Genomic DNA, 25,343 nt, shown 5'->3' on the forward strand with positions numbered 1-25,343 from the left:
TACTACAAATAGTAAAACATTTATATCAAACGATATTGCGTAATGCAAAATACAAAACAATTATCATTTTTTGTAACTGTTATTAACAAATTTTTTATAAATATTAATTATTTAAACAAAAAAATCCATAAATTATTATTTTTATTTAATTTTAAAAACACAATAAAAAATTTTAATTCATATTGTCAAAGCCATAGTATTAGATTTTAAACGACTGATTTGAAGTTGGCACTCTTGACGTCATTTTCTGTTGGCGCGAAATAATATATTATATTATATTATTATTTAAATAAAAATTACTTATAAAATTTTTTTTTGAAAGCTTTTATTTAAAACAAAAAATAATCAATAGTCAAATGGCTTATTTTACTTTTATTTTTTACGATAAATCAGACATAAATTACATTTGTTAAAATTTTCGATAATTCCCCAAAAAAAATTTATGTTGGCTTCCTTTAAAAACGTTTTTCGAATGTAATTTGAACTTGGCGGAGATTTTTTTTATTAAATATAAATTTGTGAAATTTTAAGGCAAAAGTTATAAAAAAAAAACTATCGTACTTGAATTAAGTGAATAATAATGTTTAGTTATTAATTCAAAAGTTATTATTTAATAAAATCTAAACATTTTTGAGTGGCATCTTTAAAAAAAAAAAGAAGAAAGCATAAGGTAATATATATAATAAATTCCACAATAACTATTTTTAATTACATTTTCTATAATGATTAAAAATTAACGGGGGGTGGAAGGAAAAAAGGCAAAGTAAAAGGTTAAATGAATAGAAAACAGGTAGGATTAATGTACAAGATGATATGTTAATAATTGTGTTTAAATACATAACATAAATAAAAGGTATAAAAAAAAAAAAAAAAATTAAAATTACACCAAGCTATATACAAGAGCATCTACAATTATTTTCTTTTATTGTACATTACATATTTTTTTTTTTTAAATAAATGAATCACATGAAGGCCGATCAATTACATTTTTTTCTTTATATATATATTTAAATAAAAAGTTTTTATTTATAAATTTTTTTATTATACATAATTCATTTTTTTATTGAAAATGGAGGAAAAAAAAGTAACTAAAATAATTTCATTTTATGAATAATTTTTCAAGCAAGCTTTAGACTTGTGTAAATTAAATTATTTATTTTAAACAAAAAAAAGTTTACAAATATGTGTGAGTTCTTGTTAAAACATTTAATAATCAAATAAAATCTTTTTCAACAATAAATAAACCACCACCAATATAAATTATTATTATTATTATTTAACATGAATTCAAGTTAATCATTATGTTTAATGAACATTTAGTTATAAAACAATCATGAGCTTTGATAAATTATTGTATTTGTTTCTCTTTTAGTTTAAATTTGTACAGTTAACAACATATATTGTTACAGAATTCAAAACATAATATGTTTGTTTTGTTTTATTCCAAAAAAAAAAAAAAAGGGAAAACATTTAAAGTTTTTATTATTATTATTAAGCTCAGCGCATATACATACACATAAAACACATATGTAGTAATTATTTATGTCAGTCTTTATTTGTTTGTCAAATGAATTTCATATATTTTATTTTGAGCCAATTTTTTTTTTAAATATTTTACTTTGTTTATAACAATTCTACCACACATAATACACATCTAAAGCTTTGCTTTTAAATTATTAAAAAAAAAAAAAACCACCTGATAACACAAAATTCTCTTTTTTGTAATAATAACTATCATTATTATCTTTTAAATATCTATATGTATATATATAAATAAATTTTTTTTTTTTTATGTTTTTAGATGACTAGGATCAGTGTACATTGATTTATATATATATAAATATATATGAGATAGATATCAGTTCGATAGGTAAGTTTTTTTAATGATTATTTAAAAAATAATAATAATGATAATGATAATAATACGGTGTGAAATATATATATATATATATATTTTTTATTTTTATTTATTTATGTACATTTAAAATTTTTTTTTTTTAAATATTATCTAACTTGGGATTTTTTGACCCCGTTTTATAAGAGGTTAACCCAAAAAAAAAAAAAAAAAAAGTGATGACGTGTAATTCGAAATGAGGCAGCAATAAGTGCTAAATATCTAACAAGTGGTCCATTTTACTAAAAATCATTAAGCAGAGAGTGTTCTTTTATTTATATCAATATTGTACATTTTATTTATTTATAAATAATTACATTAATCGATTTAGAAAAAAAAAGAAAACTAAATAAACATTCCATGAAATTTTTGTTTTTATATGAAAAGGCACAGTCGATTTTATTATTCGACTTTTAAATGCGTGCAAAAAAAATACCACAAAGTTATTAATTAAAAAGGAAAAATAATTTTATTTATTTATTTTTTTTATTATTAATGCTCTCTTATTGTTAGTTAAGATCAAACGAAAAATTTCAATTTTTTTAAAATAAATAAATAATTTTTTTTGGTGGTTAGCTGCTCTCATGTTGCTTTTTAAAAACTATCGATTATTATTATTATTAAATACGCTTCTACATTAATTTTTTAAAATTTTATTAAGACAAAAATTAAAACAAAAAAAAATAAAAATTTTAATTAACATAAAAAACGAAAGTTTTTATTTATTTATTTATTTTTTTTATGTATTTAGAATCGAGAAAGTCATTAACTTAAATTTTTTTTTCGTTTAAATAATAATAATAATTCCCCCCCTCTCCTTATCTACAACATATTTTATTAAATGAGGTCATTTTAAAAAAGTATAATAATTTCTTTATATAATTATATACATAGAAATACATAAGGCAATAGTATTATTATTATTATTTTTTCCATAAATACAAAAAAAAAATTATTTGTCGAGTTCTTATACTTCACATGCAATCCATTGTGTATTACATTCGTATTTATTTATAAAAACAAATGATGACGTATTAGATAAACATAAAAACCAATGTTTTAATTATTATTATTATTATTGAGAAAGTAGAAAATAAAATAAATAAATAAATAAAAATTGTTTTCGAGTTGTTATGGAAGACGATTGAATAAGAAAAAAAATAGAAAAATAAAACACGATTGACAAAAAAAAAATTAAATAATTTTTTTTTTTTTTTTTTGTAAATACACCGTATTAAAAAATTTTATTAATACACAACGATTGGTCTTTCATAATCAATAATCAATAATCAATTATCGTTATTATTATTATTAATATTAATAATAAGTTTTATCCTTTTTACTTTTACATTCTAATTTAGATAAAAATTTTCTTTTAACAGCCACTTTATTATACAATTATTATTATTATTAAATACAAGCTCCTAAAACCGAAAATGTGTATATACAAAAGTATATAAAACATTTTATCATTATCATTATTATTATTATTATTATTTAAATATAATAATAATTCTACATTTTATTATTTATTGTACGAAGAGAAATTATATATATGTATATATATAAATAATTACAATTATTTAAATTAAATTATTGCCGTTTACACTTTTATGTTTTCTTTTTTTTTTTCATTGATTACCATTAAAACAAAACAAAAAAAATGATAATGATGATGATAATAATAATAATAATAATAAGTAAATAAATACACTAAAAAGAAAAAAAATTCGATAAGTTAATTATACAAAATAATAATCTCCCTTTAAATTTGCATTCACGTTTTTTCTCTAAAACAATATTCTCACATAAAATATTTTTAATTTTCTTACGTAATAATAATAATAATAATATCTAATCACTATAACTACGACCGTGTTTTTTCGTCGGAGGGAGGGTCGTGGGTGTGAGTGTGGGTGGGGAAGGAAACGAAATTTTCTATTAGTGTGAAATTACAAAATTACAAAACGTTTAATAATAACTCATCTAAAATATTAAAAAAAAGAAAATTTTATTTTATACGTCGGGTGATTATTATCATTATTATTATTATTATTATTATTACTTGTGCTTTTAAATGAAATTCAGGTTGTTTGTAAATAGTTGACGATATTCTAACACACATCCTAACAATAAAAGGCAATTTTTTTAAATATTTTTTTTCGTTAATGTTATTATTATGCACATAAATATATTTTTTCATGTTTTTTTTTCAATTAACCGGAAACGATGACGTAAATCGTTCAAACGTACCGTTCGCGCATTTTTTTATATATTTACACGAAAAATTCATGGCGTCATAGATATTTGTGTGAATCGAATCTCTGCATGGATCACGATGACGGAGCATACCCTAAATTTTTCCGTTGTAAAAACAAATGTATTTCTCTGAAAGATGGTCTCTCGTGATCGTTACGTCTCCAACATTCGCACATCAAATCGTAAAGATCTTTCGTGCTCGTCGGTGGTCTGGGCAAATAAACAAATTGTCCATCGTTTAAGTGTAAATGACTAACGTTTTCGACGACGCGAGGATCGTTCATCGTTTCGTAGGGTATTCTCCGTCCGAAATTAAGAATTTCCCAAAGGGTGACGGCAAATGACCAAACGTCGCTTTTCGTCGTGTATTTACCCTGTTTACAAGAAACAAACGACGGTTGGTAGACGTGTTAAAATCGTGACGTCATAAAAAAAAAAAAAAAAATTTAACGACTTACCATGTACATGGATTCCCATGCCATCCAACGAATGGGCAAAGCGAGACTTCCATCCACTTTATAATAATCACCAGCGTATAGTTCGTTATCAGTACCGAAGTCAGATATTTTAACCTGATAAGCTTTACCTATGAGACAGTTTCTAAATGAAAAAAAAAAAGAGATTAATGGAAATCGTTCGAGTATTGGGATAATTATTTGATATCGAAGGGTTTACCTCGTTGCCAAATCTCTATGTACGAAATTTAGGGTTTCTAAATATCTCATTCCCGATGCTATTTGAGTAGCTATATACAATAGGCAATTGAAACTAAGGGTTTTGACTCCGAGTGTCAAAGTTCTACCTCCATCCGTAGGAACGTGATTTCGAAGGAACTGATTTAAATCTCCGTGGTCTAAATATTCCATTATAACGCAAAGAGGTTCTTCGTGACTGCATATACCCAAAACTCTTGCTATGTTCGGATCTTCTAACGCGGCAAGAATTTTTATATCTCTGTGAAAATCAAGTCTGAAAAAAAAAATATCATCATCATCATCCATCGCGACCCTTTTTTATTATTATTATTATTTTAAATGAATTCTTCTTCTCCGACGTTTTAAAAAAAAAACAGCTTGAACCCATTAAAAAAAATGAGGGAACAAAATGGCGGGGAGGGGGAGAATTATAAAGAAAAAAAAAAAAAAAAGTAAGGATTTAAAGGTTGGTAATTATAAAAAGAAAAAAAAAACAAAAGAAAAAATTTAAATGATTTGTGAGAATGGTCGCGCGTTGTCTTTAAAAATAAAAATTTAAAAACGTGATCTTGCATTTCTTTCACCCCTCAAATAAGGGATGAATTTTTATTTTAAAAAAAAATATATATTTATAAATAATCTTAATAAAAAATTTATACGATAAAAAAAAAAAGAAATTTTAATTCGAGAGAAAAAAAAAAATTCGTTTTATATTCATTTTATTACTAAATCGATATTACAATAATATTAACGTTTAAAAACACTTTTTTCTCCCTTATTATTATTATCCACCATTAAACACGACAAGGCTACTTGTCGGAGTTTTTAAGTATTTATCCGAGGTTTCTACCCGATTCCTTAGGGACAAATACTCGAATTTCGGTGGTGCCACTTATTATAAGATAGCACCACATCAATTCTTGAAGGTCTTCCTGAGTCCGTCTTTTTCGATGGGAACGATTTGTCTCCTGAACTGGGCTCCGGTGACTAACATCTTTGGAGTGGCCAGGGTCAGAAGCAGTGAAATTCACGTTCTCGTCGAGCTGCCTCAGGTCGACAGTAGAACAAGATTTGTTTTTTGGTTTTTTGTCTTGTTCTCATTTTTTTTTTGCTCTTTTAAGCCAACAGCACGTGGCGTTCTCAGACGGTCACCCATCCAAGTTTGCACCACGCCCGATGCTGCTTAACTTCGGTGATCGTACGGGAACCGGTGTGACCAGCACGCTATGGCCGTTGGCTTATTATTATTATTATTATTATTATTATTATTATTATTATTTGTTTTTACCGGATGAGTTTTAAAAAAAAAAAATAATAATAATAATTTTAGTTTGTAAGAAAAACTAACTTTTTCCTTTTTTTTTTTTTTTTTTATTATGAAAAATTAGTCTTAGGACCGCCATCAAAACTTTATAAAAATATATATATAAAAAATTTTTGTTTTTGTGTTTTCTCGAGTGTGATAGTCATTTTTTACAGGTGTCACACACGTGTCTGCGAAAGAAAGTAAGAGAAAGAGAGAGAGAGAGAGAGAAAGAGAGAGAAAGTTAATAACTTACTTTTCCTTTTCACTCGCATTTTGTAATAAAAATTTAACAGCCACCAATCTTTTACCGAGCGAAGTTGTTGAACCATATTCTAAAATCCCATCTGCTTCTGCAACGTAGACCTTAAAAAAAAAAAAAAAAAAATATCGATCGTGTCAATAGTGGAAAGCGCGCGTACAAAAAAGTAAAACTAAGAGGATTAAATTTTTTTTTTTTTTTTGTTTTTTTCTTCTCTCACCGTTCCAAAAGACCCGTCCGACAATTTTGACAACATTCTTAGTCGATGTCGAGGGAATTCCGGCACGGCTGTATGTTCTAAACGTCTTCTCAAAGCTGTCAAAACTTCTTGCTGACTCGGAGACTGTAAAAAAAAAAAAAAAGAAAATATTATCCTAGTTTTTCTTTTTTTCTTGAGAAAGAGCGAGAGAGAGGGAGAGAGAAAGTATATTTTCCTTCGAGGGAAAGGGATCGATTAATAATGATTGTCATACCTTTTTCCCTTTCCCTTCCTCCGACCCTCCACTTTTCGAATTATTCGTCGATGATACTTTTGAAAACATTGTATCCTTATCGTAATTGCCGTTTGAAATGATCGAATGTTGTAGTGTAGAATCGTGAGCAAGTAACGGCATCGTTCCTAATTCAGGTACTGCATAATCGTAGTTATCTATCGCAAAAAAAAAAAAAAAAAAACCCGTCATCGTCTGTTTCGAAAATTTCAAATACGCACACACAATATATAGATTTCGATATTTTTTTCATCCTCACCAGAATGCGTGAAATTATCTCCCTTATTTAAAAAATCTCTCATTTCCATGACTACGGTACTGTAACTGTAATAGGGAGCATATTTCAACGCTTGATAAGGCTCTTGATAATCGTCTAATTTAAGAAGTATGTGTTCCGGATTTGACGAAGGAGGTAGTGTAGACATTGTCGTGGAAGCAATCGTTCCGACGCATCGATTCGATTGATTGTAATTATCATCTAAAACTTTTTCCCTGAGGGAGGAGGAGGGAGGGGGAAAAAAAAGAAAAACGATTCGTTAATTTAATTCTAATTAAAATCTGGAAAAATCCTTTTTTTTCCACGGTAGTCATGGAATTATACAAACCCGTAAGAATTTACGGTTCCTGATTTTTCCACGGTTCCGCAACTGTTTTCGAGCGATACGTGTTGGTGATTTCTATTTCCGGGTAAAGCACTTTTATTACCGAGAGGACTCGCAAAACATTTTCTCTGACGGTGTCTCGATACGATTAAAAATATGGCGACGGCTAATAAAACAATAACCGCCATTAGTACCCCAATTATGACCGCCATGTAAGTGCTATCCTCTTGATTAGTCGTCGATATGGGAGTTTCTCGTGCTAAATTATTATTTTGAATTTTATTATTATTTTCGACGTAGATATCGCTTTGCACCGGAATTTCCGGATGAGGGGGGGATTCCGGTGTGAAATTACCATGTGCCACGTCTAAAATGAGGAAAATTTCTTTTTAAATTTTGAATTGAAAGGGAGGGGGGAAAAGAAATACGTTCGAGTCACGATTTCTATACCTGAATCGAAAGTAACTTCGCTTATCATGATCCACTTAGCAGCGAAATAAAGTTGAAGTTTAACAAATTTCCCAACTCTGTGGTGAAGTTTTATCGATACGTTTCTAGAATGTTCGAATATTCTATCTTCCATGTGAGTATAAGTGATGGGTTCTCCCGGGAAATATTTTCCCTCGACGCTGAAAACTATTTTAGCTTCGGAAAATACCTGCGAAAAAAATATCGGGGATTATTTATTTATTTTTATTTTTTTCAATACCATATTTCCACGATGAATCTTTTTTCTCACTCACGCACGCACGTGCACGCACACGCGCACACGTCACATTTAAAAAAAAAATAAAATTTAACGTTGCACCGCAAAAAAAAAAAAAAAAATGACGAGAAAAGGCAACAAAAAAAAAATAAAAATGTAATAAAAAGATGAAAAGATGCTAGTGATGCTGCTGCTGTTGCTCCTGTTGGTGATGCTGGAAAATAAAGAATTTCTTTATATATATATTTTATTTTCCAGCAACAAGTGAAGAAGATAACTTTTGAAAAAAGATTCCAATCACGATTTTCAATATAATTCTTTTCTTTTTTTCATTTTTTTTTCTTCTCCAGATCCTCCGCCTGGATTCTTCCAAAAAAAAAAAAAAAAAAAAATTCCTCGTCTTTTTTTTTCTTTTTTACCCTTGTCACTTGGTATTACATACAAAAAAAAAAAAAACAAAAAAAAAAAACGTTACCGAACGTTCGAAAAAAATTTGACAAAAAGGAAAAAGGGGAAAAAAAAAAGTCAAAGAAGGGGAATTCCAAAACAAAATTCATTTTTTTTTGCTACGGTTAAAAAACAAAAATATGTTGTTGTTGTTGTTGTTGCTGTTGTTGGGTCTGATGTTTCAACATGTATTCACAGCCTATTTTTCTTTTAGTTTTTTTTTTTTTTTTTTGTCTACCATTTTTTTTTTTTTTTTAAGTAGCGTCTTGGGAGATATAAAACATTCCGGTAAAAAATCTAAACAATTTTTTTCTTTTTTTTTTTTCTTTTTTTCATTTTCATTCATATTGAAAAGTTTGTTGAAATGAGCTTTTAAGAAATTGAGGAGGGAATTTTTTTTTCTTTTTTTTTAATGCTCTTTTTCCTTTTTTCCTTTTTTTTCGATTTTCCTTTCTTTTACTTCCCTACTTCGTGAGTGAGTGAGTGAGTGAGTGAGTGAGCCTTTTTTTTTTTTTAAAGAAAATCGTTGAATCGAATCAAATTTAAATGCGTTAATGTGGTTCGTTTCCAAAATGAATTTTCTAGAAATTTTATCGGAATCGTTCGTTATATTAAGGAAAACTTATTCGAGTAAATTTTTTTTTTTTATTATTATTAATTATTTATTATTATTATTATTATTATTAATCCTTTCGATATTATCGAATTTTTTTTTCAATTATTATCATTATTGTTATTACGTACATAAATTAAACGAAATGAATAACGAAAAATTATTTTAAAATTTAACGACGCCATTTTGGAATTTGAAATTATTAATAATTTTTAATCGAGTCGTTCGTTTGTTGTTTGTGTTTGTACGTTGTCGTTTACGGATTTAAATTGCGTGAAAAAGTGCGTGTCATTAATGTATTTCCGGTTTGCTTTTTTTTTAAAGATTGAGTTAAATAATAAATAAAACGGAAATGAAACATTTTTAACGTTAATTGTAAACCGGAAAATTCACTTTTCAATATTTTTCTTCTTCTTCTTTTGTAAATTTTCGCGGTTATTTTGTTTGGAGCAGGAAGAAGAAAAAAAAGGGGATGGGGGTGAGGGCGAGGGGCGAGCGAGAGGGAGTATAATTTAAATTTTTTATGTGAAAAGAAATAAATTTACCGGAAAACTAATAACGAAAATTTATGATTTTTTTTTTTTTTTTTTTTTTTTTACTTGATCGGTACCCCCGCCATTTTTTTTTTTTTTTAAACAACCTTCATCTTTTCCATCACCTGTTCTTATTTTTCATCATTCTTTCTGAATTCATAGAGTATAAAACGTTAACAAAATGAAAAGATAAGAAAAAAAAAAACGGAAGAAGAGGGAGTAAAAAAAAAAAAAAAAAAGATAAATGGAAAGGAAATGGAACTTTCTAGAAGAAAAAAAAAACGTTACGCACTTAGTCGCACATCGGTTTTTTTTTTTTATTTTTCTCTTAGTTGGTGTAATACAAGGAAATAATGACTTTAATAGTTTAATACGATTCCATTTTTTTAAAATCATTTTTTTTTTTTTTTACGTGGAAAAAGAAAATTTTTTTTATTTTTCTTTTCTCGAATGAAATTTCGTGGTACAAGAAACACAAACAGGGAATAAAGCAAAAACAAACAAACAAACAAAGAAGAAGAAGAAGAAGAAGAAAGTTAATTTAAACTATAATAAATTTTGTTTGTTTTGAAATTAAAAAAGAAAATTCATAAGGAAAAACAACACAATCGATAAATTATTATTATTTCAAAAGCAGAAATCGTAAAAAAAATAGTAATAATAATAATAATAATGATAATAATAATAATGCTTTTCTTTTTTTTTTTTCGTAAAATCCTCCTTCCGCCTCGTGTTTTTAATTTTTATACTTTTCATTTTTGTTTTTTTTTTTTACTCGTTCCGGAAAGGGATATAAAATTTAAAAAAAATGATAAACGATTTTAAAATCAAGTTGGTAACACTGCTTTCTCTTTTCCCCCGACATGTATACATATATATATAAATTTTATTAAAACTTTCTAGTGTGAAAATTTTTATGAAGGAAAAGAGGAAAAGAAAGAAAGAAAAAAAAAATTACGAAAAGGTTCGTAATAATTTGCGTTGAAAAGGTTTAAGAAGAAAGGAAGAGGTGGGGAGAAGGGGGAAAGAATAGAAATTAATGGGAGTACGTGAACGAATGAATGAATGAATGAATGAAAATGAGGGAAAAACTTTGGTAGGTTTCGAGGTAGGGTAAATCAAGTTTTTTTTTTTTTTTTTTTTTTAAATAAAAGTTGACAGAATTTTTCATTTTTTTTTTCCTTTTTTTGTTCTTTCCCTTTAGCACCCCTTCCCTTCTCCCCTCTCATTTCTAAAAACCCTTTTTTCTTATTCTTTACTCGTTCTATTATTATTATTATTATTTTTCTTATTCTTTCTTTCATTTTCTTTCTTATTTTCACGGTTTTTAATTATTTATTAAAACTTTTAATTAAATACTTGGCAATTTACGTCAGTTTAATATTTTTTTTTTTTTTTGACTTTTCCCTCTCTCTTTCTCATTTTCCCCAAAAGTTTTATTTTAACTGTTTTTTTCTCTCTCTCTTTCTCTCTCGAATAAAATATATAATTTAAATGTAATGTAATTAAATTAAAACAAACGGGTTTGTCGACCGGGTGGCGACAAACTTCAAAAACAAACGGAAATAAAAAAGAGTGACGATGATTTCATAAGAAAATAAAATAAAATAAAATAAAATAAAATGGCCGAATGTTATTTTTCTCTTTTTTTTTTTAAAGGGGGGGAGGGGAGAATAAAACGTGGAACTAACGAACGAACGGGGGAAAATCATCGGTTTTGCGATAAAATTCAAATAATTTATATTTTTGAGATATGAATAAAAAATTTTTTTTTGAATTGATGAAAAGATCCAAAAATTTAAATTTCAAAGTAATAATAATAATAATAATAATAATAATAATAACGGTAATAATTTAAATTGAAATTTTTTTTTTTGCGTTTGTGTGATATTTAAATCGTCGAAATTTTCCTTTTTTTTTTTTTTTAATTTAGGTTTTTCCTTTGCCACAAAAAAAACACGAAATATCAAAAAAAAAAAAAATTCATAAAGGATGCATTAACACAAAAATATTTTTTAAAATGCCATCGCGTTTGACTACAAAGGAAACAAAAAAAAGGAAAAAAAATTTATTTATAAAGGCGTCGTCCATTAGTGTTAACGTTCTGTCCATCAAGGCGCCAAAGGAAATCGCTAAATCGGATTAACTTTGTTACACAGTTAAAGAAAGGGAGAATTTCGTTCTTTTCTACTTTTTTTCCTTTTTTTTCCTTTTTTGTTTTTTTAAAAACAAAAAAGGAAGGGCACTCGTACGAACGGAATTTATAAAATTTTCATCGTGAACGTACCTGAACGTCTTTCGTGAATTGATTGTTGCAATAAATGTGAATGGCAGTGAATTCTCGAACTTGTTCAAATTCAAATTTAATTTCGATCGGTTGATTGTTTCTCGTTTCGTTTTTCCATCCGACCCATCCTTGATCTGAAACGTTAACAAAAAAATTATTATTATTATTTTTTTTATTAGAAATAATCGATAAAAACGTTTTATTTTAATTTTAAGCACCACCGTTCAATTCGATAATTTTTATTAACGTAAAAAAAAATTTTCATAGAGTAAAAAAAAAAATAAAAACAATTTAGGCGCGAAACGATTGAAAAAATTTAGTTATAAATTATATTAGTACTAGTTTATTGTGATATAATTAGCTTTTCTAAATCATTAATTTATATTTTTATAATTTTAGGTATAAATTTCAAAATGGTTAACGCTTTGATTAGACAAGAGGAAACGTGAAGGATAAAAAAAATTTTATAAGATGCCTTCTTAGTACATTTGATTATTACGAGTAAGTACTTCATTTTACTTGCAAATTGATTTTCACTTGCAAAAACGTTAGGCTACCAAAGGCATTGTGCAAATCCTTAAACAATAATTTAACAATGTCACTTATATTTGGCTAATTATGGCAGAGTTTATCATGTTGGTACTGTAACGCACTTCCTGTAAATCTTAATCAATATCCGGAAAAATTAGTAACCTTATGTAATACTTGATTTTAGTTTAAAGAATTTAAAAAAAGTACACAGACTCCTAGGAATACAAATCAAAATGTCTTACACGTTTTGTACTTAAGGAGCTTAGCTAAAAACCTTAATGTGTCACATGAGTGTATATAAAATCTCTGTATTCCAACTTTTAAGTATTTCTTTTAAGTGTGAGTCTACTGATTGTAAATTATTTAAACCCATTTCTTGAGTTAGTTTGTTTTATTACATCATATTTTATCATATTTTATGTGTAATATTCCCTTTAAATATGAATTAGTATCAGAAAAAATCAATTGCCTCCTTTACATTATTTACTTTTATGAGTATAGAGTTGTGAATTTTTTTTTACTTGAGCGTTGTATATTATGTTATTAGTGCATTCAATATAATACTAATATTTATTATGCATTTTGTATGTGTAGTGACCAATAAATAGTGTGAATATAATAAAAGTGAAGTGTAATAGTGAAAATTATGAGTTTGTGTAATAGTAAACTCAAAGTATTGAAATAGTAAGTTCTTTGGAAAATATGAAATATTAACAAATTCATAAACAAGGTAAAAAAAGAACCGTGGCATGGATTGATTATCAAAAAGCTATTGATACTATGGCTCAGGAATGGATTCTTGATATATCTGAGAAGAAACTAAAGGGCAAATGAGGTCAGAAAAAAATGCATGAACAACATTTGAAAAGAGTAAACGCTTGAGATATTAATAAGAGAGCACGCACAATTGATTAAGGCGTGGAAAATTATAAATTGAAACGGAAGCGTTTATCACAGCTGCTCAAAACCAAGCGTTGCGCGGATTTGCAATGGCAAATCTTAAGTTACGCCAAAATAACAAGTGCCAAATTTACCAATCACGCCGGAAATAATCGATATATGGACATTGGTCCGACATTGGCAAATCATGAATATTTAGAGAAGCACAATAAAGTTTGCAAATGTTTCTAATAAAATACCTATCAGGAATGTGGAAGGGACAACAAGCCAAGTTCGACAGCGAGATCATGCACAGTTCTGCTTGATCAATAAATCTACACTGACAGAATTGTGCCAGCCAATGAACTAGCCATTGCTGTTAACTAACTACCGTACTCCTACCCAGTCGCCAAAAAAGGTGAAATGTAGGAATTTATAGATAAAAAAATTGCCAGAATGTGTCGAGAGTGAGAATAGAAAACAATTTCTGCCATCGTGGGAACATTGGGGCCCATGCCACATTAAATAAAAATAAAATTAAAAAAAATTCTCAGGAAAAATTTAAAAGACGAAGAAACCATAGAGGAAATCGCTTTATGTGAGTCGGCCTACATTTTTCCGAAAATATTATATAAATAACACCAACAACGAAATTCGAGAATTTATTTCTAAGGTTTCGAGTATTTTATAAACCTGGAATAAATGGGTTAAAAATTTCGACAAGTTTAAAAAAAATCTTGTCGTGTTCAAAAGTGAAAATAAGTGATGATAATAATAATAATAATAAGAATAATGTTTTATTTATCTCCAAAACGGTATTTTGGTTAGTAAACTTTTACGGTAAAGTAAAACGTGACCTTTCACAAAAGCACACAAACACAAATTTATGACTTTAATTTTTGAAAGTGCATTCAAATGAATAATTAATGAATTTTTTAACCTTTACGTTACGGCATATTATAGCAAAATATTCAAAAAGAGAGAAAAAAAAAACAAAGTTTCTAAATAACGCTATAAAAGGTTTTTTTCACTTTTGTTTCATAAACGTTTGGTTGAAATTTTTTCGTTCGTCATCCATTCGTGATACCCACCTCTCCCCTACAAACGCTTATTATTATCATCTCGTAGACAAATTTAAAACGTTTCAAAAAAAAAAAAAAGTTTCGATGACGCCATAAGGAGGACATTTCATTGTTTAAAAAAAAAAAAAATAAGAAAAAGTTTTTTAAGTTTAACTTATTCGTATTTTAAAAAAAAAAGGTCCTTAATTAGCTTTGCACCCTTTGAACCTTTTTAAAAGTTAACAAGAGTTGTTGTTAATTGGTTTTAATCTTTATTTTTGATGGTTGATCGGATTACAATTTCAAGTATTTACAAGAGGAGAGAGAGAGAGAGAGCAGGAGAGGGCAAAAGAGAAAGAGAGAAAGAGTATAAAACCAAAAAGAACCTCTTAGAGGTTGTTCTTTAATTCTTGTTCAAGAATATTTTTTCCTTTTACGTTTATATAAAGGTGAATAATAAGAGGATAAGTGGGCAAAGGAAAAAAAAATACTAATAATAATAATAATAATAAAACTAACCAAAGGAAAAACGGATTGTTAAAAAAAAAAAAAAAAAAATTTAAGTTTTATGTGTTTGTGTGTGTGTCCGTTGTGAATTCATTGTTTGTTTAAAATTTCCATCTTTCGTAAACTATTTTTCTTTTTTTTTAAATTCGCCATTTTGTTTATTATTATTATTATTATTATTCAAAGTTAAAAACACCTGAGAATGTTTGCCCGAAGAGAGTAATTAAAAAGCTTTAGTAATAATTATGTATATTTTCCCTATCGTAACCATTATTCGCGGATTAACGATAAAAAAAAATTTTTTCTTACATTTCTAATCGTAACCAATTATCGATCTATCGATAGATCGATAGATCGATATCTCGTTCGATTTTCTAAAACCCTAAAAGTTATTATATTAAAAAAAAATGCGTTTTTTCCCGTATACATCGAAAATTTTTCAATTAAATTTTCATTTCTCGCATTTATTATTATTTACGAATGCGTTACAAGTGCCACGTTTTTTTTTCCTATTCGTTTTTTTTTGTTTTCCCGCCAAAAACCAAAAACGAAAAAAGTTTTTAAAATTACATATTTTTTTTTTTTATTAGATTTTGGGCGGGCGGAAAATATCGTGACTGAATATTATTATTTTTTTCGAACCAAAAAAAAAAAAAAAAAAAATTACAGAGAAAGAAAGAAAGAAAGAAAGAAAAATTTTTATTTTAATATTTAAAATGAAAATCGATTTTATAGGCGGGAGGAAGAGAGGAAGGGAAAGGGGGAGGAGAGAGAGAGAGGGGAGGGGAAACGAAAACCGATTCATATTAATTACTTATCGATAAATAAAAATATACAAATGAAAAATATTAAAATTCTTACGACGAGAAAAAAAAAAAAAAAAACCCAACAAACAAAAACCAAAAAAAAAAAAATTCTAATAATTAATAATATGCTTTGGAATAATAATTTTACGAAAATCATCATCATCATTATTATCATTATCATTATCATCATCATCATCGTTATTTTCCTATGTATTTATATATACATTTTTTTTTTATCTGCTTTTATTTTCAATTTAGATAATTGGTTATTGAATTTATTTCATTTCATTTCATATTTTAGTCTCGAATTATTTAAAATTTAATTTTAATTTATATTTCGTATATATAAATATTATTTAAATTCTCACGTAATTTATGGATAAATTTTAATAGTTTTTCCCATTATTATTATTATTATTATTATTATTATTATTATTATTATTATTATTATTATTTAAACATTTTCCACGTTTTCGAATCGACTAAAAAAAAAAATCATATTATTATTATTATTATTATTTATTTATTTATTGTTCAAAAATTATTTTCTCCGGTTTTCGTTTTATATATATATATAGGCTGACGTCATATATTTTTTTTCCTTTTTGCTCCCCTTTCCCCCCCTTCCTCCCCCCTTTTTTCCGGCAAAGTTATTTAATTATATAAATATTTTTGATTCGATGCAACGAATTTAAAATAATAATAATAATAATAATAATAATAATAATAATAATTGTTTCGTTTTTAATTTAATTTAATTTAATAATTCTATTTCCACGATTTATTTTTTATACTTCCCTCCTACCCCCCCCCCACTCGCGGAAAAACAATTTTTTTGTGTTTTTTGTTTTTAATTTAAATAACGTAAAATAACGTTTTGTGTGTGTGTGTGTGTGTGTGAGGGGGGAGGAGGGAGGGTTTGCACCGTGAGTTTTTAAATAATTAAAATCTTTTATTTGTTAATAATAATAATAATAATAATAATAATTACAAAAGAGTTCATTCACCCCTCGTTTAATTAAAAAAAAAAAAAAAAAAAATTTTCTTTACCCTTAAAAACCGACGAAATTATTCGGAATAAAACCGTCGACGACAACGAAAAAAACGAAAATGATAAATTTTTCGTCTGAACAAAGTTTTCTTTTTACGAGTAATTAAAGAATTTTTACGATTTGGCGGGAAGGGGGAGAGAGAGGGAGAGAGAGGGGTGAACAAAAAGAAAATTTTAGAAAGAAAAATTGATTTTTAATATGTTACGTGTTTCAAAAAAAAAAAAAAAAAAAAAAAGTAATAAAATATAAGAAAAATGTCACGGTTTCTCTCCCTCCCCCTTCTCCCCCGTTCTGAACAAATTTCATTCTCATTCGTTAAGATAAATCGAGAACCTTCGAAAACCGGAAACGACGAACAAAAAAATTATTATTATTATTAAAATAAAAGCAGGTGAATTTATTATCATTCCAAAGCATTTTCATTGAGAAACCCCCCGACTTACTTTTACCATAATTATAATATCCGAGCCTGAAATTTTCCGGTCCTATTTTTCCATCTGTGAGAAGACCCAAACCTCTTCTCAATTCTCCATCCCAGTAACCATCGTAAGTCGCATCGTAAAATTCCCATCCCGTACCACGGACGTCACCCTGCGGCATCGAATAACTCACGATTCCATCTGTGAAAAAAAAACGAAAACAATTTATAAGTACGGAGGAAAATCTCCGTTTGTTTGTTTGTTTGTTCGTTTGTTTTTCTCTCTTATGAATACGACAAGGACAACAACCGACCGTTCCAATGACATCCGTATATTTCGACTCTCATGCAAACGGTTCTCTTATGATGACTGTACGGTAGAAAACGTATTTTACTCGCCCATATCGGTGGATCCAATTCTCTTTTCGCTTCTATATACGTGTTGCTATTACCTTGTATTACCTGTAACGACGATATTAATATTTTTAATCTATTAAACATTAGACAGACAGAGAGAGAGAGAGAGAGAGAGAGAGAGAGAGAGAGAGACAGACAGACAGACAGACAGAGAGTGGGGAGAGGGAATAAAAATCCCTCGTTTTATCGTGTCACTAACAACATTGCATTTTATTTATTTTCAATTTAAGAAAATATTTTTTTTTTTTTTAGTATTTTAATAGGTTTACTGGCGGCGGAAATTAAAAAAAAAAAACAGTTGTAAAAATAAGGATTTTTTAATAAAACGGATATAAAAATGCATTTCGATGAAATGCTATTAAAAACGAGAGAAAGAAAGAAACAGAGGGAGGAAAGGAAGAGGGGAAAATAAGAAAATATTTTTTTTTTTTCCCGACGATCAGAAAAAAGATATAAAATTAAATAGAAAGTAAATAATATAAAAAAAAGGGAGACGAATGAGAAAGAAAGAAAACTATAAAATAAAAACGAAACGAAAAAAAAAAATATATATATATATATATATATATTTACGTCATGATAATTTTAGTTGCCATGGAAAACCAATGATTTAGAAAATGGTAGTAGTAGAAAAAACAAAAAAAAAAAAAAAAGGAAAGGAAAAGAAAGGAAAAAGGAAAGAAAAGGAAAGAGGAAGGAAAAAAATGGAAAATTGTTACTTTTGATGAATTTTTTTTTTTTTTTTTTTACAAAAAAAAAAGGAAATTTTAAATTTTAATTGATATCACGCAATGTTTGATTAAAAAAAAAAAAAAATAGCACATTCGAATAAAAACGTTTTTCTTTTTTTTAATATCGTTTTATCGTTGTGAGAGAGAGAGAGAAAGAGAGTGAGTGGGGGTGAGAGGGGGGTGGGAAGAAAATAAAAAGGAAAAGTTTTAAAAAAACGACGACGGCGTGCCGGAAAATGGAATAATCACATTAATTGTTCGTATAAATTTAAAAAAAGAAAAATTTTTGAAAAGAAAATTACCGGTGAAATTTTTGGGCGGACATTTTTTTTTTTTTTTTACCACAAATCAAAAAATGGCGATTTGACCTGATCGCCGAGCGGAAAAAACGGGAGGAAAGGAAAGGGGAGGGAAAAGGGAGAAGATAGGGAGTGAAGGGGAAAAATTGGGCGGAAAGAGGGTGTGCCCTTAAAAAAAAAAAGAAAACAAAACAAAACAACACGTTACTATTTAAATCACATCTTCATTTTTATAATTTTTTCTCTCTCTCTCTCTCTCTCTCTCTTTCTCTCTCTTATTATTCGCGTTTCCTTTTTAAAAATAATAATAATAATAGCATTAATGATAATAGTAATAATTAAACGTGCGTGTAAACAAAAGAAAATAAAAAAAAAAACGGAAATTTCGAAAGAGAAAAAAAAATGAAAAAAATAAAACAAAAGAAAGAAAAAAAAGGAAAAAAAAAAATTCAAAATGATTTAATTAATATTATTATCATTATTGATTTTATGCAAACTTTATAGTTTATAGCATTGTCTATATAGTTTATAGCGATGTTTATAGCTTATAGAAGGAAAAAAAAGGAACAGAAACGATGGGACCTTGATGAATCGGGGGTCTTAAATATAAAAATTATTTAAATAAAACTCGATGCTAATTTTTACTTTTTTTTTTGCTGCCGTTCAGAAAAAACGTCGATCGAATAAATAAATAAATAAATAAAAGCAGAAGAAATAAAATTAATAATAATAATAATAATGATAAAAATTTCGCATCGCGATAAATTATAATTTGATAAAAATTTATTTATTTAATTATTTACAACCATTCATTATTCTCAAATTGATTGATGATTCGAACATTTAAATTTTATCATCATCATCATCATCATCATTATTATTATTATTATTATTATTATTACTACATCCTTTTTTTTTCTTTAATTTTATTTTAATTAATAATAATATTTTTTTTTTTTTTGTTGTAAAAATGGCGATTTTAAAACTTTTTCTTTTTTTTTGTAAATATTTTCATTTAATTTAATTTTTGACGTCAAATAGAAAAAAAAAAATCAAAATTCTGGAGGGCGCTGGAGTCGAATGGAGGAAATTTTTACTGGAGAAAAATTTTTTTTTTATTTATCCCAAAAATTGGTTTTTTTTTTTTTTTTTTTTTTTTTTTTTTTTTTTACTCTTTTGGTTATTATACCTCCTCGTATTATTTATCAAAGGAATTTTTTTTTTTTTTTTTTAATTATTTTTAAAACCCACTAAAAAGACTAAAAAAAAAAAAAAAAAAAAGGAAAACTTTAATGAAAAATGAAAGGGAAAGAGAACAAAAGGGAGGAAAACTGTGAGGGGAGAGAAGAAAACGGATAAAGAGAGAGTAAAAAAAAAAAAATTTTTTTCTTTTTTGTTTCCGGTTTTCGTGTAATAAAAAAAAATGTGCGAATACTCTATGAGTTTTTATTTATTTATTTATTTTTTAATTATTCCCACACGTTTTTTTGCTCTCTCTCTCTTTCTTTTTCTCTTTTTCGGTTTTTTTAAAAAGGAAAAAAATTTTTCACTTCTAATTTTAATTCGTTTCGATTATTTTATATTTTAAACAGTACCGTATCGAGATTTTAATTTTAAAACAAAAAGATGAAAAAATGGGAGAAAATTTTCTTTTTTTTTTTATGATTTAATAAACTAAAATTTCACTTTTTCTTTTTTTTTTCCTGTCGCAATTTTACCTGTTTACCCGGTAAAGAGAAAAAAATTTTCTTTTGTTATTTTTTATTGCAAAACTTTAAAAAAAAAGAAAAGTTATGAAAAACCATAAAGGAAAATTTTTTTTTAATGAAAAAATATGCGAGAAAAAAAAAGAAAAAAAAGGAAAAAACTTTATGAAAATATTTTTACAATTTTCTTCTTTTTTTTTTTTTTAATTGAAATATTTGCTACTGGAGGAGATTTACTGGAGACCAAACTGGAGAATAAAAACCAAAAAAGGGAAAACATTTTTTTAAAAAAAAAAGTTAGTTATCGGGAAATTAATTTTTTTTTGTCCTGTTTTAGGTACCCCACACGATACACGATATAAATATAAATATAAATATAAAAAAATATTCGCGACGGGAAATCACGTGATCAAAAATCAAAAACGTTGCTGCTGCTGCCACTTTATATCAAAACTGTTGACGGGTAAGTTTATGAAACGTATTAATTAATTTTTTTTTTTTCCGTCGTCGTCGTCGTCAATTTTTTTAAAAATTTCATTTAACCTTTGACCTTATTAAAAAAGTTTCCGCTAATTCGACCCCGGGGAAACGATAGTAAATATGAATTTTTTACCACTTTTAAAAACTTTAAATTTTCGATTAAATATGTCGGGGGGAAGGGGAAGAGAGAGCGAAGTAGAGAGAGGTAGAGAGAGAGAGAGAGAAGTAGAGAGAGAGAAAGAGAGATCAAAAAGTTCAAAAAAAAAAAAAATATAATTCTCTGTCATAAGGTTCGTGAAACTTTTTTTCAAAAGGTTACCAATGACTTTTTTACGATCGCCATTTTAACTTTTTTTTTTTTGAAAAAAAAAAATATTTACTGGAGTTTAAAACGTTTTGACCCTTTCAAACAGTAATAATAATAATAATAATAAATTTTCCCGTTTTTTTTTTCTTTCTTTCCTCTCTTTCTCGTTTTTTTTTTTTTTTTTTTTTTTTTTATAAAAAGATTATCACGTATCCGTTCGCGTAATAATAAAAAATCAAATTTTAAATAATCCAAAAGGTGAAAGGTCACACATATAACGTAATTTGGTTTTGTTATGACAAATATTTGACATTTGGTAATGTGACAAACGTATATCTCTGGACAAATCAATGATTATTATTAAATCAAAAAAAAAAAAAAAACTTACTTCCGTTCCGTTCACGTCTCTATATCTGACCCATTTTCCTATTTTGGGTCTCCAGTATTCCAGTATGTAAGCCTCAGTGTATTCCATACCTTGTCCGTTACCAAATCGTCCCTGAGTTTCCGTTGACGTTATCACGTGCACGGTGTGTAAATTTATTTCCAACCATTCTTTCGGTTCTGCCGTTGTCGGTTCTTTCGGACACCAAGCACCACCGTTGATTTCCGTTCGAACTCTTTGAATAAAACAAACAAACAAACAAACAAACGTTTTAAAATCGTAACAATCATAATAAACAAAACAAAAAAATTGAATAAACGCCAAAGTGCACGTTACATCATTACAATGATCGATAATAATAATAATAATAATTTATTACTTTTTTTTTTAAATAACGTTCGGTGGTCGTCGACAAACGGTCGTTTGTTTCACTGCGAGAAAAATTTTAAAAATTTGCAATAATTTTGTTTGTTTTTGTTAAAATGATGAAAAGTCGTTTAAAAAAAAAAAAAAAAAAAAAAAAAAAACGGTTTTTAAAACGAGGAAATGGATTGTAAATGAAACTTACGACTTACCGGAAACGAAGGTAATTTTAACCGACAATAAAACGCACATTCTGGTAAAATCGTTCAAAATGGCAGTAAAAAAAAAAAAAAAAAAAAAAAAACAATTGTAAAGGAAAAAAATTAATTAAATTTTTCTTAGTTTAAATGCAATCGGAAGGAAAACAAATTTAATTTCCTCTTCCCCGTCCCCTTCCTCCTCCTTCCACCGCCTTCTACTCTTCTCTGTTAACTTTTCTCATTTTTTTTTCTTTTTCCTTCCTCCCATAATGTTTTCCCGCCAAAAATTTCTACCGTTTTACAAATCAATTACCCATTTAGGCATAATCGAATAAGAATAATTTAGTTTTCTTACAATAACAAACAAACAAACAAAAACAAACAAGCAAACGAAAAACCATTCGAAACAATTTTTTTTTTTTTTTAAATGAACATTTAAACGTCTATAATAATAATAATAATAATAATAAATGAAGTTATTTACCGATTGTCGTTGCCATTTTAAATTTTTTTCTCACGCGTTAGTGCGTGAGTGCGTGCGTAATAAACCGTTTGTCGAGTTCTTGTTTGTCGAACCTTTTTTTTTTTTTTTTCAATTCGTTTGAAATTAAATAATTTTCATTTCGTTTTATTTTTTTATTTTTTTTTTCCCTCGTCTTTTATGTTTTTCGCTTATTTTTTTTTATTGTATTCCATTAAGTTTTTTGTCGTTGTTGTTGTTGTTGTTGTCGTTGTCGTTGTCGTCGAGTCAAAGAGTTGTTACTGCCAGCTGGCATCGAATTTTTATTATTAGTGTCTGGAGAAAAAAAAATTTTTTTTTATGTTTCAAAACTTATTTAATACCGTAAAACTGTTTTTGTTATTGTCGTCGTCGTCATCGTCGTATTAAAAAAATTGTTATTTGTTAAAATTTCACGTTGGTATAAATTTAAATTATTTCAGTGTTGCCAATATCAATAAATAAAATAAAATTGTATAAGTAAAAATAATAAATGAAATTGAAAAATAAATAAATAAATAAAAAAATTTAATGGAAAGAAAAATTAAAAAAGAAAAGAAAAAAAAACATCAAAACTTAGTTGAAAAAAAAAAAAATTTTTTTTTTTTTCTTATAACAACTATTTTTACAGTCAATTTAATTTTTTGCAGTTTTAAACATAAAAAAAAGAGAGAGAAAGAGAAAGAGAAAGAGAGAGAGAGAGAGAGAAACTTTTAGAGTCGTAAAAATTATTACCGTATTGCTTATTACAAAAAAAAAAGAAAAAATTTTCCATTTTTTTTTTTTTTGTTTCCATTAAAATATTTTTTTACGTTTCTTTTGTGGTTAGAAAAAAATTTTTCTTTTTTTTTGTAAAAGAAAATTCGTCTGTCGAATCGAATACAAATTTTCACATTTTCCCGACTCACCCCACCCCCTCTTTTTCCTGAATTTTCCAAAAAAAAAAAAAAAAGGAAAAGAAAGAAAAAAAAATTCATTTTGAACTAATGGATTAGGCGGATGGGGTACGTTTATTTAATCGTTTTCTTTCTCACTCTCTCTTTCTCTTTCTCTCTGCCCCTTTCCCCCTCTCTCTCTCCCCCCTTTTTCTACCTGTCTTTCTACTCCAAAAAAATAAAAATAAAAATAAATGTTTTTCTTTTTTTTTCCCTACAAACTTTTCTCATGGCTTTACACTATGATGACGATGACGATAATAATAATAATAATAATAATAATAATAATAAAACCCTGTATCATTTTTTTCCCTTCCCTCTTCCCCCCTCCCTCTTCCCATTTAAAAGCAATATTTTTTCTTTTCTTTAACGTTTCCTCCTCCTTCTACATTTACCGCACGCATAATTTTTTCTTTTTTTTTTTTTTTTTTTATCCGACGCCTTCATCACTTTTTCATCTCTTTTCTTCTTCTTCTTCTTCTTCTTCTTCTTCTTCTTCTTCTCCTTCGTTTGTTTCCCTTTTTCGTGTTAAAAAACGAATCGGAATATATATATATATATTTAAAAAAAATGTGAAAATTGAAATTTAAAAAAAATTTTTTAAATTCCAACCGAATGTGTTGCGATAGTAAATTTACCTTTTATATATTTTCCACCCTCGCAACATTTTTTTTTGAAAAAAGTTGTAGTTTTGAAAGGTTTACAAAAAAAAAAGGTTGAAAATATGTAGAGGAACAAAGTGAGGAAGGGTGGTAGGAAAGAAGGGAAGTTAAACGAGGTATAAAAAAGAGAGAAAAAAAAAATTGCGAGGGGGAAAGAGTTTTGTAACGAAATTCTTTGACTTGAAATGCAGAAGAAGCAAAAAAAAAAAAAAAAATTCCCATCATTTTTACTTTCACGTTTATATATATATATATATATATATATATATATATATATATATATATATATATATATTTATAATAACGTAAAAGTTTTTTTTTTTTCATCAACTTTTTTCGCCATTTTTAATTTTTTTTTTTTTAAAAAAGTTTAAAACAATTTGGAATTTCGTTTTATGTATTTTTTTTTGTTGTTAAAAAACACGTTTTTAAACGTATCCTTCCTCTAACGTGTTTCCGCCCCCCCCTCCTCTCTCTCTCTCTCTCTCTCTCTCTCTCTTTTTTAAATCGATTATAAATATGGTTAATATTTATTGGCATGATTGTGGGAAAAATTTGCGTTCGTTGTTTTAAAAAAAAATTTAAAAAAAAGGGTGCGGAAAAGATAAAAATTTCAAAATCCCATCATACCTTTGAGAGAGGATAATGAATGAATGACAGGAATTCATTCGTCAAAGGAAAAAGAATTTAATGGATAAATATTTTAAATAAAATGATATTTTAATATCTCTCACTCTCACTCTCACTCTTTCTCTCTCTCTCTCATTTATTTTTTTTTTTTATTTGAAATTCTCGCTTACGAGTCAACCTTCTTTTGTCTAGTATTCACGGTTACACAGCAAAACCGGAAATAAGTTTTCGTTTATGGATTATGATAACGTATAAATACCATAAATAATAAGGGGGGAAAAAAATCTCAAAGAGTCCCAACGACCCCCCCCCTCTCTCTCTCTCTCTCTCTTTCTCTCTTTTCCTAACGCAAAAGAAATTAATTAATTAATTTTTCAAATTTT

General features: G+C 27.0%; 1 protein-coding gene across 1 annotated transcript; it reads right to left on the minus strand.

The window, feature by feature from the left end:
* Positions 1–4,227: 4,227 nt before the first annotated feature.
* Phum_PHUM542430 (discoidin domain receptor, putative) lies at positions 4,228–22,286 on the minus strand (the record flags this gene model as incomplete). The annotated part of the gene is made up of 15 exons (XM_002431663.1): positions 4,228–4,527; positions 4,612–4,753; positions 4,829–5,122; positions 6,463–6,498; positions 6,647–6,744; positions 6,887–7,062; positions 7,122–7,228; positions 7,253–7,396; positions 7,510–7,891; positions 7,957–8,164; positions 12,093–12,220; positions 17,360–17,548; positions 17,661–17,808; positions 21,675–21,906; positions 22,240–22,286. The coding sequence occupies 15 exons, from the start codon at positions 22,284–22,286 to the stop codon at positions 4,228–4,230; spliced, it is 2,631 nt and encodes an 876-aa protein (XP_002431708.1).
* Between the last annotated feature and the right edge of the window lie 3,057 nt (positions 22,287–25,343).

The sequence above is a fragment of the Pediculus humanus genome, genomic scaffold (assembly GCF_000006295.1).
Source record: "Pediculus humanus corporis 1103172108290 genomic scaffold, whole genome shotgun sequence".
NCBI lineage: Eukaryota > Metazoa > Arthropoda > Insecta > Psocodea > Pediculidae > Pediculus > Pediculus humanus.